The 13,337-nt window shown below is 42.0% G+C and overlaps 1 protein-coding gene across 2 annotated transcripts in view; it reads right to left on the reverse strand.

Annotated features, from left to right (window-relative positions):
* SH2D3C (SH2 domain containing 3C) overlaps nt 1-13,337 on the reverse strand; it is a 51,090-nt gene that overhangs the window by 16,068 nt on the left and 21,685 nt on the right. The window contains exons 1-2 of one of the 2 annotated variants that reach the window (XM_075185151.1): nt 6,099-6,197; nt 2,049-2,088 (exon numbers count right to left, since the gene is read on the reverse strand). In XM_075185151.1, coding sequence (XP_075041252.1) covers nt 2,049-2,088; nt 6,099-6,160 — 102 coding nt within the window. In that variant the 5' untranslated portion in view covers nt 6,161-6,197. Of the gene's footprint in view, nt 1-2,048; nt 2,089-6,098; nt 6,198-13,337 lie in introns of those variants that run through there. The other variant, XM_075185150.1, reaches the window with a different exon arrangement.

Raw genomic sequence — 13,337 nt, forward strand, 5'->3', positions numbered from 1 at the left:
ACTTCTTGTCTGATAACAATGATGCCAGCCATTTCAATTGGATTATTGTTTGACTCAAGGATTTTGGAGCACAATACCTGTGCTATGGTAATATATGCACATTTTTATAATATACACATATATATATAATGTATAAAATATACACACATATAATATATAAAATATACACACACACATATATATATACAGTATATATATATATATATATATATATATATATATATATATATATATATAAAATATACATATATATATATATATATATATATATATATACATATCTATACATATAATATATATATATATATATATATATATATATGTAACATAATAACTTAGTTGATGAAAAAAGACACCAGTCCATCAAGTTCAACCTATTTTGGATCTCCTGCGATCCTGCACTTACATTTGAAATTGATCCAGATTAAGCAAACGCCAATCTGTTTCAATCGGGAAAAATCCCCCCAGACCCAATATTGCAGTCCTATTTTTTCCCTATATCCCCTACTATCCTTCATTTTAATTAATGGTCGTTTCCTTGGATACACTTTTCCGCTAAAAATTTATCTAACCCTTTCTTAAACATATCTATTGAATCTGCCATCACAACCTTCCCTGGCAGTGAATTCCATATCTTGACTGCCCTTACTGTAAAGAACCCCTTCCTTTGCTGGTTGTGAAATTTCCTCTCCTCTAACCTTAGGGGGTGACCGCGTGTCCTGTGTATAGTCCTTGGGGTAAAAAGTTCTCTGTATTGACCCTCAATGTATTTTTACATAGTAATCATATCTCCTCTTAGACGCCTAAATGTATTTTTAATTTATTTTAATATAAACATATTTAATTTTTCCATACATGACAGTATACTGCAAGACTCAAATTGGCTCTACTTGTGAATACAAGAAGCAAAAGCCTGAATATACATCTATACATAGATGTATACACAGCCAACATAAAAAGCAAAGAGCTGTGGGAAGCCAACACAATGCAGTTTTTACTACAAAATATAATTGTATTTATACATATCTCAGAACTTTCATAAGCAGTGACACAAGTCTTGGAGACATAAATCCTCCCATTCTTTAGCCACATCTCATTCCCACAGAACAGATCCTACAACAGACCACACTATAGCGGCACTATCCCCTCCTCAGATCATCTCCCATCAGTCCATTATTCTTATTTCCTAACTGAATGTTTCTTTGCTAAGACTATTTTGACAAATTTCTGTCAGGATTGTTCCCATTTAAAACCGCCTCACACAATTTGTCTGCTCAGCCTGACCGCTGAACATTAGAATGTTGTCATCATTCTACCGAAACAGATCCACTCTGATCCAATGTAACTGAATTACGTTGAGCCCACCGTCTTACAGTGGTTGTTCAGTTTAGCCACACAGGCCCAGTTCACCAACCAAAATCCACCATGTATGACACAGGCAGCCTTTATAGTGCTAATCACTGTTCTTCATACGTGTTCTCACCTGACTGTAGTGTATCTCTGCTAGGACCCATCAGGCCAGTATTAGAACGAGGGACATTGTCTATGAATGTCAGGCTGTACTCATCCCTCCCCCCTTTACCGTAATTACAAGGTAGCTCTCTAGTTATGTTAATTGATTACTATTTTACTGCTCGAGTTGTGTGTACTCACAACCAGAAATGAACTGGAGAAGGCGAGAGAAGGGAATTCTCAATCCCGCTTTCCCACCTGTGACTATGGTCATCCTTGCAGGAGATATACCACCAATACTCCCTGCACCCACAGCTGTTATCTCTGCTGCATACGTATAATCCTTGATAATAAATGTACCACTACTTAAATATAACGCCTAGGTAGAATTATCTGACCATCTCTTTAGTGGATGACACAGTCAGGTTATCTCCACCTCCGTTCAGTCATGTGTGCACTATAGTACGCATGCTGCATGTACAATTCCCAGAGTGCCATGGACTCATTAGACCGATGTCAGCAGATGTGTTCTGGGTGTTGTCTGTCCTCAGTGTGACCTAGCAGACACAGGTAAACAGAGACAGGATGATTCTTACCTTGACGTACTCGCTTCCTCCATCCAGACTGTTACAGGTACTGCAAGAGAGAGATGAAGAGTTAGCAGATCTCCCACTTATAATATCACAGGTCATATCGAAATCTTTTACCCTGTATACTGAAATCACAGGTATCTCATTTTCTATCTCCAGGACAAAATAGAACAACAAGTTATTATTTGAATAGAACAATGCAGCATAGTAACCGCCTTTGCTGTGGACAACTAAAGTACAGGGTTTTCCATACAGGAAATCTGCCATTTAACTGTTTGTCACTTTATGTACTTTCCCGATTCTGGATCTCTCTATGGACCCATTCCGCCGCCAGGGCAGCGGACACTGCGTTCTCAGCCAGGTTTCCTGGCCGGGGTGAATCACTAACGGGTGTAGAGGGGTCAAGTGGCAGGGTGCGACTCCCTCCTGGATAATAGCGGAGCTCAGGAAACAGCCTGTTCCATCCACGATTGTGGACAATGCAAGGCTTCCTCACTCCTCTCCCTGCATCCTCTTATGTCAAGAAGGGGGAAACACACATACGTACACACACACACACACACACACACACACACAAGACTCACACACACACACCAAGGCTACAGACCTAATTAAGATCAATCAGCTAGAACATCTCATTTCTAAAAGTAATTTAAATTCCAAGCACCAAGCATCCATGCATTGCCAGTAGAAATAAGTAATTTCCCCATTACATTCATCTAACTATACGATGACATGTACATATCTGTTTCCATACGCTTATTACTTGGCTAGTAATGTTCATAAAATTGTACAACTGACTTGACATGTCTGGGATGAAACGTTTTGCTGTACTGAAGTGTAATTATATTCCCATTGTACACGTTCACTGGGAGTAAAGACCATGCAAGACAGGCATCTAATTAGTTGTCAACATCTGACCTCTGTCAGACCCCAACAAAATGTTTCCCCCCCCCCCCCCTCTCCTCTCCGTTGTCCCATAGATTGTAAGCTTGCTAGATGGGCCTTCTTACTTATAGTATATCTGTGTGTATTACCCAGTATTGTTTTATTACTGTGTTTGTTCCCAATTGTTAAAGCGCTACGGAATTTGCTGGCGCTATATAAATAAATGATGATGATGGCGATTTGATTTGTCAAAAAAAACAAAACATAAAAGTGATAACTCGGGCCCCATAAGGTTGCCCTATGGGTAATCTGGCTGCGACCTCCGTACATGATCACAGTCCTCTCGTCAGTAATCGTTATCTTACACAAGAATCTATAGAGATTTGCATCCAACCTACAATACAAGAGAAGTGGTGCTGTGTCATTTGATCGGGGGCATTGAAGGGACAAATTAGAGCATACTTGGACTACATGTGGTATTTCTGTATCTAGTAGTTGCAGTATGGATACAGCTGGAAGAGGGCATCTTACGAATAGCGCTTTGACTATTTGACGTTTTAGGTGGTTTGGGAAAGGTTGTAGCTTCCTGATATATAGCACAGAAATAGTCTACTGTCCATATTATATTTGCATTGACAGACTAATTAAGCACTGGGTTTCAACGTTCATTGTATTGCGGGTATATCCATTGGTTCATAGTCAGAGCCTGCTCGATGGATAGATGGAGACTGTAGGTCCATATCCTTTCATATCCTAAGACACGTCTTATCCACAAGCCACACACATTTACACTGAATACTCAGCAGCTAACTGGCGGCACCTGGGTTGGGTACGACCCTCCAAGACTTTTTATTTTTATTTTTTTACATTTTTGTGACCCCAGACACGTCCCAAAGACTCTACAATTAGTGCGTTGCCACAGAATGAATGCACTAGATGTTACACCCTTTGTGCTGCCCTGCAATGTGGCCTATTTTGCCTAGGGCAAGTTTTGCTCCTGGTTAATGAGAGAATCCTGGTATGAATATGGATGAATAGATATCTACATACAATTATGTGCCATCGAAACAGAAAAGACGAGCATTGTGTTCTGTGAACAATATAGTCAAAGGAGTTATAAGAATGGGAGACAAGAGCTCTCTTGTAGGTATTCTCTAAGCCACTGTTTCCCAACTCTAGTCCTCCAGCGCCCCTGAAAGTCCAGGTTTTAAGGCTTTCCATGTTTGAGTCTAGGTGATTTAATTAGTGTCTCAGACATTTTGATTCCACCACCTGTGCTCAAGGGTGGATATCCTTAAAACCTGGACTGCTGTGGGTGGGGCTTAATAACAGTAGGTGGGAAAACACTGCCCTGTCAAAGTACAAGGTAAGCAATGTGCTTAAGATGACAATCTCCCTAATTATGACACTTGAAATAACACCAGACGTTATGTCAGCTTACTTGCACAAATCTAATACTAATTTAATAAGGATTAAAAAGAAACAGTTAATACAAATAAATAAGGAGAAGGGAAATTCAATGAGAAGGGATTTGATGGCATATCGAGGTTCTGGGAAATTAAAAAAAGAGGAGCTCCATCCAAACGTAAATGCCCTTTGTGAATGAGAGTGTTCAGAAACATCTGTTAAATGGACACAGAGGAATAGTACGTAAGGTGAATGAAAAAGATGATTCAGCTTCTAACGAATTGCTGATGGTCAACATTATTTCACACTACTCTCCCGGAATGCCCGGGAGACTCACAGGTCCTCCCGGCAGAGTATGTCCCCCTCTCTCTCTGGATCCCGCCCATTATGGGGCATATCTATCATAGGGTGAAACGCTGAGGCTTTTGACTTTGGGGAAGCCTACGTAACAAGTATTGCTGCAGTACATGTAGAAGAACATTATTGAAACAATTTTTTAAATAAAGCATTTATTCAATTTTTTTAAAAAAAATATTTTTCATCTGTTGTTTAACGTGTATTGGAACTGAACGCCCAAATCTAGGCTTTCTGTTCCACTATGTACGTGTGAGCTGGCTGACGCATGCGAAATCCACAGAGACCGGACCGCTGAAGTGTTCAGTTATTCAGCCACCCCGGGTCAGTCTCACTGCGATATTTTATTGATAAATTGCAGTGATAAATGATTCTTCTATTGTCACAATAAAAAGTCCTCTTTATCTCTGGAGTTTGATAAATAGGGGCCCATAGATGCAGTCCCAGTGCATTGTATTAGTGGAGAACAGTGCTGACACAGTAAATCCCATTACACACACTGCTCACACAGTGCAGACATGAGGCCAAGGGGAAAAAGAGTGAGGTCAGCGCTCTGGACCACTCCGCCAAGCCGCGGGTGACCTCCCTATAAATAACTAAACTCTTAATTGTAACCAGATGATGTCAGCCAACAATGTCTTCGTGGGAAAGGGAGAATCCCAAAGAACAGAGGTACAAGATCTGAGAGAAGCTGTCCTGGAATTTGGAGGGTAAAGGTAGCAGACACACCGGGCTGATTGGAGCCAAGTTATAGAAAGGGAGAGAATATCTTGCAGATGGTCTCTCTGTGGATGCTGCAGGCAAAGTAATTGACTCCTTGGATTGGCGTAAATTCATGCCAGTCCATGTTATTCTGGCAGGGTGCTGAAAATTGTTAAATATCCCATGAATCTATATTGTATATTTTATTACTAAAGAGGTAACATTAGGGTTAAGTCACAGAAAGCTGCCACTCATTCCGCTCACCACCCTTATCAGACATTACAAACTCTTGTATTCTGCAACACTTCGCTCTGTTCTCCTCTGAAACCCCATCCGAATGTTTTATCACAAATATACAACTGACAGAATCGCTTAAATCCCCAATGATCACTTCTTACTGAGGAGGAAGCCGTTTGGCTATCCAACACTCATGTTTTCGGAGGGGGCATCTTCCCAAAACTACGTAGAGTAACTTTAAACTATAATAATCTCTTTAATACAAACACGGATATGCTTACACTATATAATGCCACACTGGGTTCTCATCTGCAGTAGTGACCAGCTGCTACAAGTCCAAGTGCTGAAAGCATTATTGTCATTATTATTATTTCCTTCTGCAGAGTGTGATCAATATGTATTTATGCACTAAACACTAAATAAGAGGAATTAACGCCTTGCTCAGATGGTATATAGCACAATCCTTACCAGTAGCCCAGAGGGTGAAATCTTCTCCCCACATCTGTCATGGCTCTGAAATCCAAACTCATCTCAGAATGATGCTGTCAGTTCCTGAGAAGCGGGGCCGTTTGTGAACTTAGGAAAGAGTGTGTTGGACCCTAGCAAACCTCCCTCCTCCTATCCCTGTGTGTCCCTCCCTCCACTGCCCTGTATGGAATGTACAGACTAACAGGGGACGGCTCCTTCTGACTCTGCTAAATGATGGAATTCCAGATCATTAAACAAGCTCTGGGTATCCCAGGGTCTCCTCCTCCAGTTCTCATGGTACAGAGAGAAGAGTGCAACAAACTTACAGGGGATCAGATCCAGAGACCGACCTGTAGGCTACGGAACAGGATAAATACTCAGGCCCAGGAGTTAGTTATCTTTACTAACATGTGAAATCTCACTAGATCACTGAAACATTGTGTTCAGTGATGGGAAATACACAATATGTATTATTTTCTATTCATTTAGGTTACAAAGTGGAAGAAAAAAGTTACACTATTTGCAAGTATTTCTAACAATGTTGTTCAGTATATGTCGCATGTATCATCATTTATTTATATAGCGCCACTAATTCTGCAGCGCTGTACAGAGACCTCACTCACATCAGTCCCTGCCCCATTGGAGCTTACAGTCTAAATTCCCTAACATACACACAGACACACACACAGACACTAGGGTCAATTTGATAGCAGCCAATTAACCTACCAGTATGTTTTTGGAGTGTAGGAGGAAACCGGAGCACCCGGAGGATACCCACACAAACACAGGGAGAACATACAAACTCCTCACAGATAAGGCCATGGTTGGGAATTGAACTCATGACCCCAGTGCTGTAAGGCAGAAGTGCTAACCACTTAAAATAGCTGCTGATGATGATAAATAACATGATGACAATTACATTTCAAGGGGGAGAAAAAAATATTTTTTAAATGTTTTTCATTAATGACTATGGGCCTGATTCATTAAGGAAAGTTAAGAACAAGTAAGCAAATAAGGCAAAAACATGTTGCATTGGAGGGGGAGGTAAATTTAAAATATAGGAACAGATTTATATGGTTGGGGTAGGGCATGTGCTAGACCAACTTTAAATTTCAGTGTACAAATAAAGTATTTGTGTGCTACATGAAATAAACAGCCAGTATTTAACTTATGTGCAAAACAATAAACTCATGTGCACCCCTTCCATTTTAACATGGTTTCGTCCAAAAAACTTGAGTAAGGAAACATACTCATTTTTTTGCTTAACTTTCCTTAATGAATCAGCCCCTATATTATTATTAATTAATTGAATAGTTTTTATTGGAACTTTATATTCCACATATGTATCATCATCATCACCACCATTTATTTATATAGCGCCACTAATTCTGCAGCGCTGTACAGAGAACTCACTCATATCAGTCCCTGCCCCATTGGAGCTTACAGTCTAAATTCCCTAATATACACACAGACAGACAGACAGGGAGACAGACAGACAGAGACTAGGGTCATTTTTTGATAACAGCCAATTAACCTACCAGTACGTATCCCATAGTGTATTGTGTCTCAATACAGCGAGTGCATATAGAGCATACATACATACACCTGTATTCGAGATGATTCTTCAGATCCACTTCTAGTAGAATACAGACATCCGTATGCCCGATTTATGCACACTTAAAAAAAAAAGAGCACAATGGGGCAGATTCAATTAGCCGCGATGTTCCTCGGATGTTTACAAAAATACCCCATAGAAGTACGAGGAAAAATAAGCGGATATTTTACTCTAGTAACTGGAAAAATGACCAGCCGCCTTGTTCTGAGGAACATCATCTTCGCGGCTATTTCGATTTTCAATTACCCCCAATGTGTTTGTTTTGCCTGCCTTAATGAATCAGACCCATTGTGTCTAAATACAGTACGAGCAAATGCAAAAGTCTAGGAGGTAGGATTTCAATGCAGATAGTGACAGTCTGGCATTCTCACTGATGCTGAGCCAGTACAAGACGTGGTTGGCTTCAGAAAAATTGTGTCCTATGTCCATGTATTGATGCCTATGGCGGTGGCCATTTTCATGGAGACCAAGATTTAATAAAATACTGACAGGTAAGACAACATGACTTCAGTAATGGAGACAGAAATGTAAAAGACACTTCAGTCTGTAGAGATTCATTAGCTGCTTTTCTTTAACGCATAGTTGCCTACTTTCCTGGAATGTCCGGGAGACTCCCGCATTTCTGGGAGATCCCCAGGGAGAGCAGGGCAACCTCCTGACCCCCCCCCCCCCTGCTGTAATCAGGGGCGGATCTAGAGAATATTTGTACCGGGGGCGATGTAGGGGGGGCAGTTTAGGCCCCGCCCCCTTTTTGACATCAAGCCCCTAGCAGGGGCTTGCTGCCGGCGGCTGCACACTATGTGCAGGTCCATTCAGCAGGGTCAGGCAGGGACAGTGTGCTGCCCTGATGCTCTGATTGTGTTTAAAACACAATCAGAGCAGCCGGGCAGCACACTGTCCCTGCCTGTCACTGCAAACGGACCTGCACATAGTGTGCAGCCGCCGATCGCCCCCCCCCCCCCCCCCCCCCTCTGGATCCATCACTTGCTGTAATTGGCCAAGAAACGTTGTTAGGTATGCAAGCATAACCATTAAATGATCCAATCAGCTTATATCTGCCTATTGAGCTTCTCTGGCCAATAGTCTGATCACTTCTGGCTCCATAACAACCCGTTACTGTTGACGGAAGATGAACGCACACAAAAGGTGATCCGGGCCCGCGTCGGTAATATTCCGAATGCGTTTACTGCCCTACCCAATAATGATCCTCTTGATGTTGTGGTTTCAGCTTATACACGCTGTGATACCCCAACATGTATTGGTAACTTTCCTCGGTTTGGACATCATCTTCCAACTGACAATGAGATTGCAGCACTGAGAACCACTAAACTACAACAATGACATTTTCACATAAGAACCCTAAAGGTGAATACATTGTACAGTGTTAACATGGCATTGCACTGCAGCTCTGTTAAAAATGTAAAGTATTAAATCACCACCTGCTACAGACAGCTAAAGCCCCTCCAATAGCTTTAAAACAGTGTCCTAATGACATCTGACACGGGTCAAAAAGTTGAGAATGCAGTCTGCTAAGCTGCCGTGACATCACTGCCATTTCTGCAGAGAAAGTTTATGAGTCTGTAAATTATTTTCTGCCTGTTTAGAGATGCACCTCCTATCTAACATGACAATAACCTGGGTTTTTGAGTCATTGTGAATGGGTTATTAGACATTTTTAGGACCCCCCCCCCCCCCAGCAGCCAAGTGTTCTGAATCCTGAAGAAAAAGGATCTTCCTTTAAAACTCATAGCTGAACATAAGGGACATCAAGGCTAACTTGTGCTATTGTTCCGTTTGGGGCACGACCTATAAATGTCCTGCTATTTGTGTACGTTCTTCTAAATGTAAATGTAATTATAAATTACCATTTACTGTGTGTCTTCCAAAATAAACTACTTTTTGCCTTCACCAGTGCACCAATGTAATCAATATTTCCATCCGTGTTCCTAAAGGTTAGCACTGGGACGATTTTCCTTTTGTTAAAGATATACTTTTCTGCTGCCTTAGAATACTGCATCTTCTGGCCACATAACAAAATTTGGGGGAGGCCCTCATGATGCTCTTTCATGAGGCCAAATGAGGGTTGAATCCGCATGCGCTGTACCCCCCCCCCCCACCACTGCACCCAGTGGGGGCCGCGTCCCTTGAGGCGTAGGTAGTTCTGTCACTGCTTTAACATTTAAAGCCAAGAGTTTGCGGCTTCCTATTGGTTCGCGGGATCACACTCTTGTCCGGCACTCAGGTTAACCAGCCCAACAAGACCCAATTCACAGAAACAGAAGAGCCCAGGAAAAAATTGCTTCATTGTGCAGATCCCGAAGCTCCGCTAATAGGAAGGAGCCGCTCAGTAAGTTACATTTTAACGGGGGCCCCACAATGGATATCATACAGTGCCCTGCTTTGGCAAAGGTCTGTCCTATTAATTATGCTATACTTAAACTTACTAGGGTGTTTATACTTATTTAAACATGTCATACATCTGCATCAGGGGGGAGAGGGTTCTTTAACTACCCCAGACAGTGATTGACAGCTGGACAGGGTTGTTATTTTAGGCCCTGAACATGTGTGGTGGGGAGCTTCAGCTGTCTGTAATGGGACAGAGAGGGTAAACAATTTATTTTATCTTCACGGTCCATATATGAAAATGACAGATCTGGGGTTTAGTGGCCCTTTAAATCTCTTCTGGTTTTGGGTCATGTATATAGATATTCATATACGTTACAAGATGCCTCTCTGTACAGGCTCCACATGTAGTCTATGTTTATTGGCCTGTAAAACCCACCACACGTTGCCCTGTTTGTGCAGGAGGCTCCCATCCTGCTGCGATGCTGAGGCAGCAATATGCTCCGCATCAGAGATGTCATGGAAGCCATAATGCTATGTGTAGGTCAAGGCTGTTGCTTGGCATTTCAGAGGCCCCTCTGCACAGGCAGTAAATGACATTAAAATATATTACCGTGGGATCTACAGAGGGATTCGTGCACCAGAGAAACATACAGACGGGAAAACATTCTGTAAATACTATGCTAAATGCTGAAATAGGATTCAGCTACACTATTTTACACAGCGATGATCGCAGTTGTATCAAAAGCCAAGAATGTAGTTTTACACATAAATATTAAGAATACATATATTTCTCAAACACTAATTTTATTTTTATGAGAAAAAAATATGTTCTCTAGGTACTATTTTTGGTATAGAAAATAGCAATGGACTTAAATTATACGAGAGTGGGGGTTATCGGGACTGTCTTTAAAGAAAAATTTCCAAATTTGTGAACTTGTTCCCCCATCTAAATCAAACCCTATCAATTATTATTATTATTACCATTTATTTATATAGCGCCACTAATTCCGCAGCGCTGTACAGAGAACTCAATCACATCAGTCCCTGCCCCAATTGGAGCTTACAGTCTAAATTCCCTAATATATACAGACAGAGACAGACAGACACACAGACTAGAGTCAATTTGTTAGCAGCCAATTAACCTACCAGTATGCTTTTGAAGTGTGGGAGAAAACCAGAGCACCTGGAGGAAACCCACGCAAACACGGGGAGAACATACAAACTCCACACAGATAAGGCCATGGTCGGAATTGAACTCATGACCCCAGTGCTGTGAGGCAGAGGTGCTAACCACTTAGCCACCGTGGCAATATAACCCCTATCCAGAACCAGATCATCCAATAGGCAACGTAGGTTCCCGCCTATGGTTTTATGTGGGGGGCAAAGGGGCCCAAACCAGTACCTTGCCTAGGCCATGGGGTCAAGATTTGGCCCTACCTAAGTCTTATCATTTGCTAGATACCCTCTAACAGACTGTATCTAGCACATAGTTTTGCTGTAAACTCTTCATCCTTGGGACTCCTATGTCTTTGCCCAGCCCCTGTCATCTGGACAACATCAGTGGCTTGAACATGAAAAGCTATTCATCCTACTCAGTTCAAACCCAATGACACTGGGTTTGCGCTGCACCAGGGGAACCAGGAGTAGACAGAGCCCCACACTGAGCTGGAGAGTATATACAGAATTTGTAGCGGGATAGAGGTTATATTTGCAAAATAGACTGTAGGGTATATTTCACATTTACCCCTTAAGAAATGTCCACAAAGATGGACTTGTTTTTTCTTATTTCATCATTTATTTATATAGCGCCACCAATTCCGCAGCGCTGTACAGAGAATATTGGTCACTCACATCAGTCTCTGCCTCATTGGAGCTTACAGTCTAAATTCCCTAACACATACAGACTAGGGTCAATTTGATAGCAGCCAATTAACACTTTTGGAGTGTGGGAGGAAACCGGAGCACCCGGAGGAAACCCATGGTCAGGAATTGAACTCATGACCCCAGTGCTGTGAGGCAGAAGTGCTAACCACTGAGCCACTGTGCTGCCCATATATTCAATCATCTTCATTGATGAACTAAAATGCCACAAAACAATGTAAACACATATTAACAATTCTAACGACAATCCTCATACTTGACATGTCTTTAATACATGTGTCACACATTAACCTTCAGGAACACGGAAGGAATAGGGAATATTCCTCCGCAAAAAGACTTCATGATTTCATTACCAGCTTTGTGGTTGCAGAGATGGGGTCTCGTCCTATCCTTTTAATGGGATATATTTTGCACCATCCAGTTGCATTTTGTGGAAAAGCTAATTTATAGATGCACTTTGATCAATGTAATAAAAAAATAAATTAAATACACAAAAAAAAACATTTCTAGATGACATGCAAAACAAGCAAAATTAGGTGTAGATTGATTTTCTAGAGGCAGTTCCGAGGACCAACAAGAAGGGTGGCACCTTAAAATGAACTTTGGGGATATATAGACACACTTGCACAGATAGGGCCTGATTCAAGTCCGAACGCAACTTGCATACAAGCTGCATTTAAAAAAAAAAAAAGAGTACGTTGCAGCGAACGGCAGTGAGTGCGAACCTCGAAATGTCGACTAAAGGTTAAAGGGTAGCTGACAGCCCAAGTACCTGTGGAGGTAACTCTAATGGAGACCAACGGGAAGGGGTTCAAAATGAGCAAGCGTGGGAGACAGCCTTTGTGAGCATGCGCAAAGCTAGTTCATGCAAGGTACGAAGATGAAGATGGCAAATAGGTTTTCATTTTAAGGGTTAGAAAACTGGGTGGATGTTATTATTATTATTATTATTAATATTTATTTATAAGGCACTACAAGGCATCCGCAGCGCCGTACAGAGACAAACAAAATCACAATACAATGGGAGACAGCACAGTACAGTAAACACAGCAACTCAGTACCCTCAATGCACAGCTAGAGAGGGCGGGGAAGGGGGAGGGAGGATCCGCAAACGACGGGGCCCAAGAAGGAGGGCGCGGAAGACAGGGAGACCCCCAGGGAGGAGGAGGGAGCGAGAGTGGACGTGGGGTGGAGGACCCTCGAGGAGGAGGGCTAAGTAGCTGGAGAGCAGAGTTAGAAGTGGTGGAAACAGGAGGAGAGATGGCCCTGCTCAGAGGAGCGTACAATCTAAGGGGAGGGGTGGACAGACAGAGAGACGCAGGGGAGAGAGGAAGAGTAGGGGGACAGAGGCAGAAGATAAGGTAGGAAGTTAAGTGGGAGACAGAAAGGCTTTAAGA

This window comes from Mixophyes fleayi, chromosome 9 (genome assembly GCF_038048845.1).
Source record: "Mixophyes fleayi isolate aMixFle1 chromosome 9, aMixFle1.hap1, whole genome shotgun sequence".
Taxonomy (NCBI): domain Eukaryota; kingdom Metazoa; phylum Chordata; class Amphibia; order Anura; family Limnodynastidae; genus Mixophyes; species Mixophyes fleayi.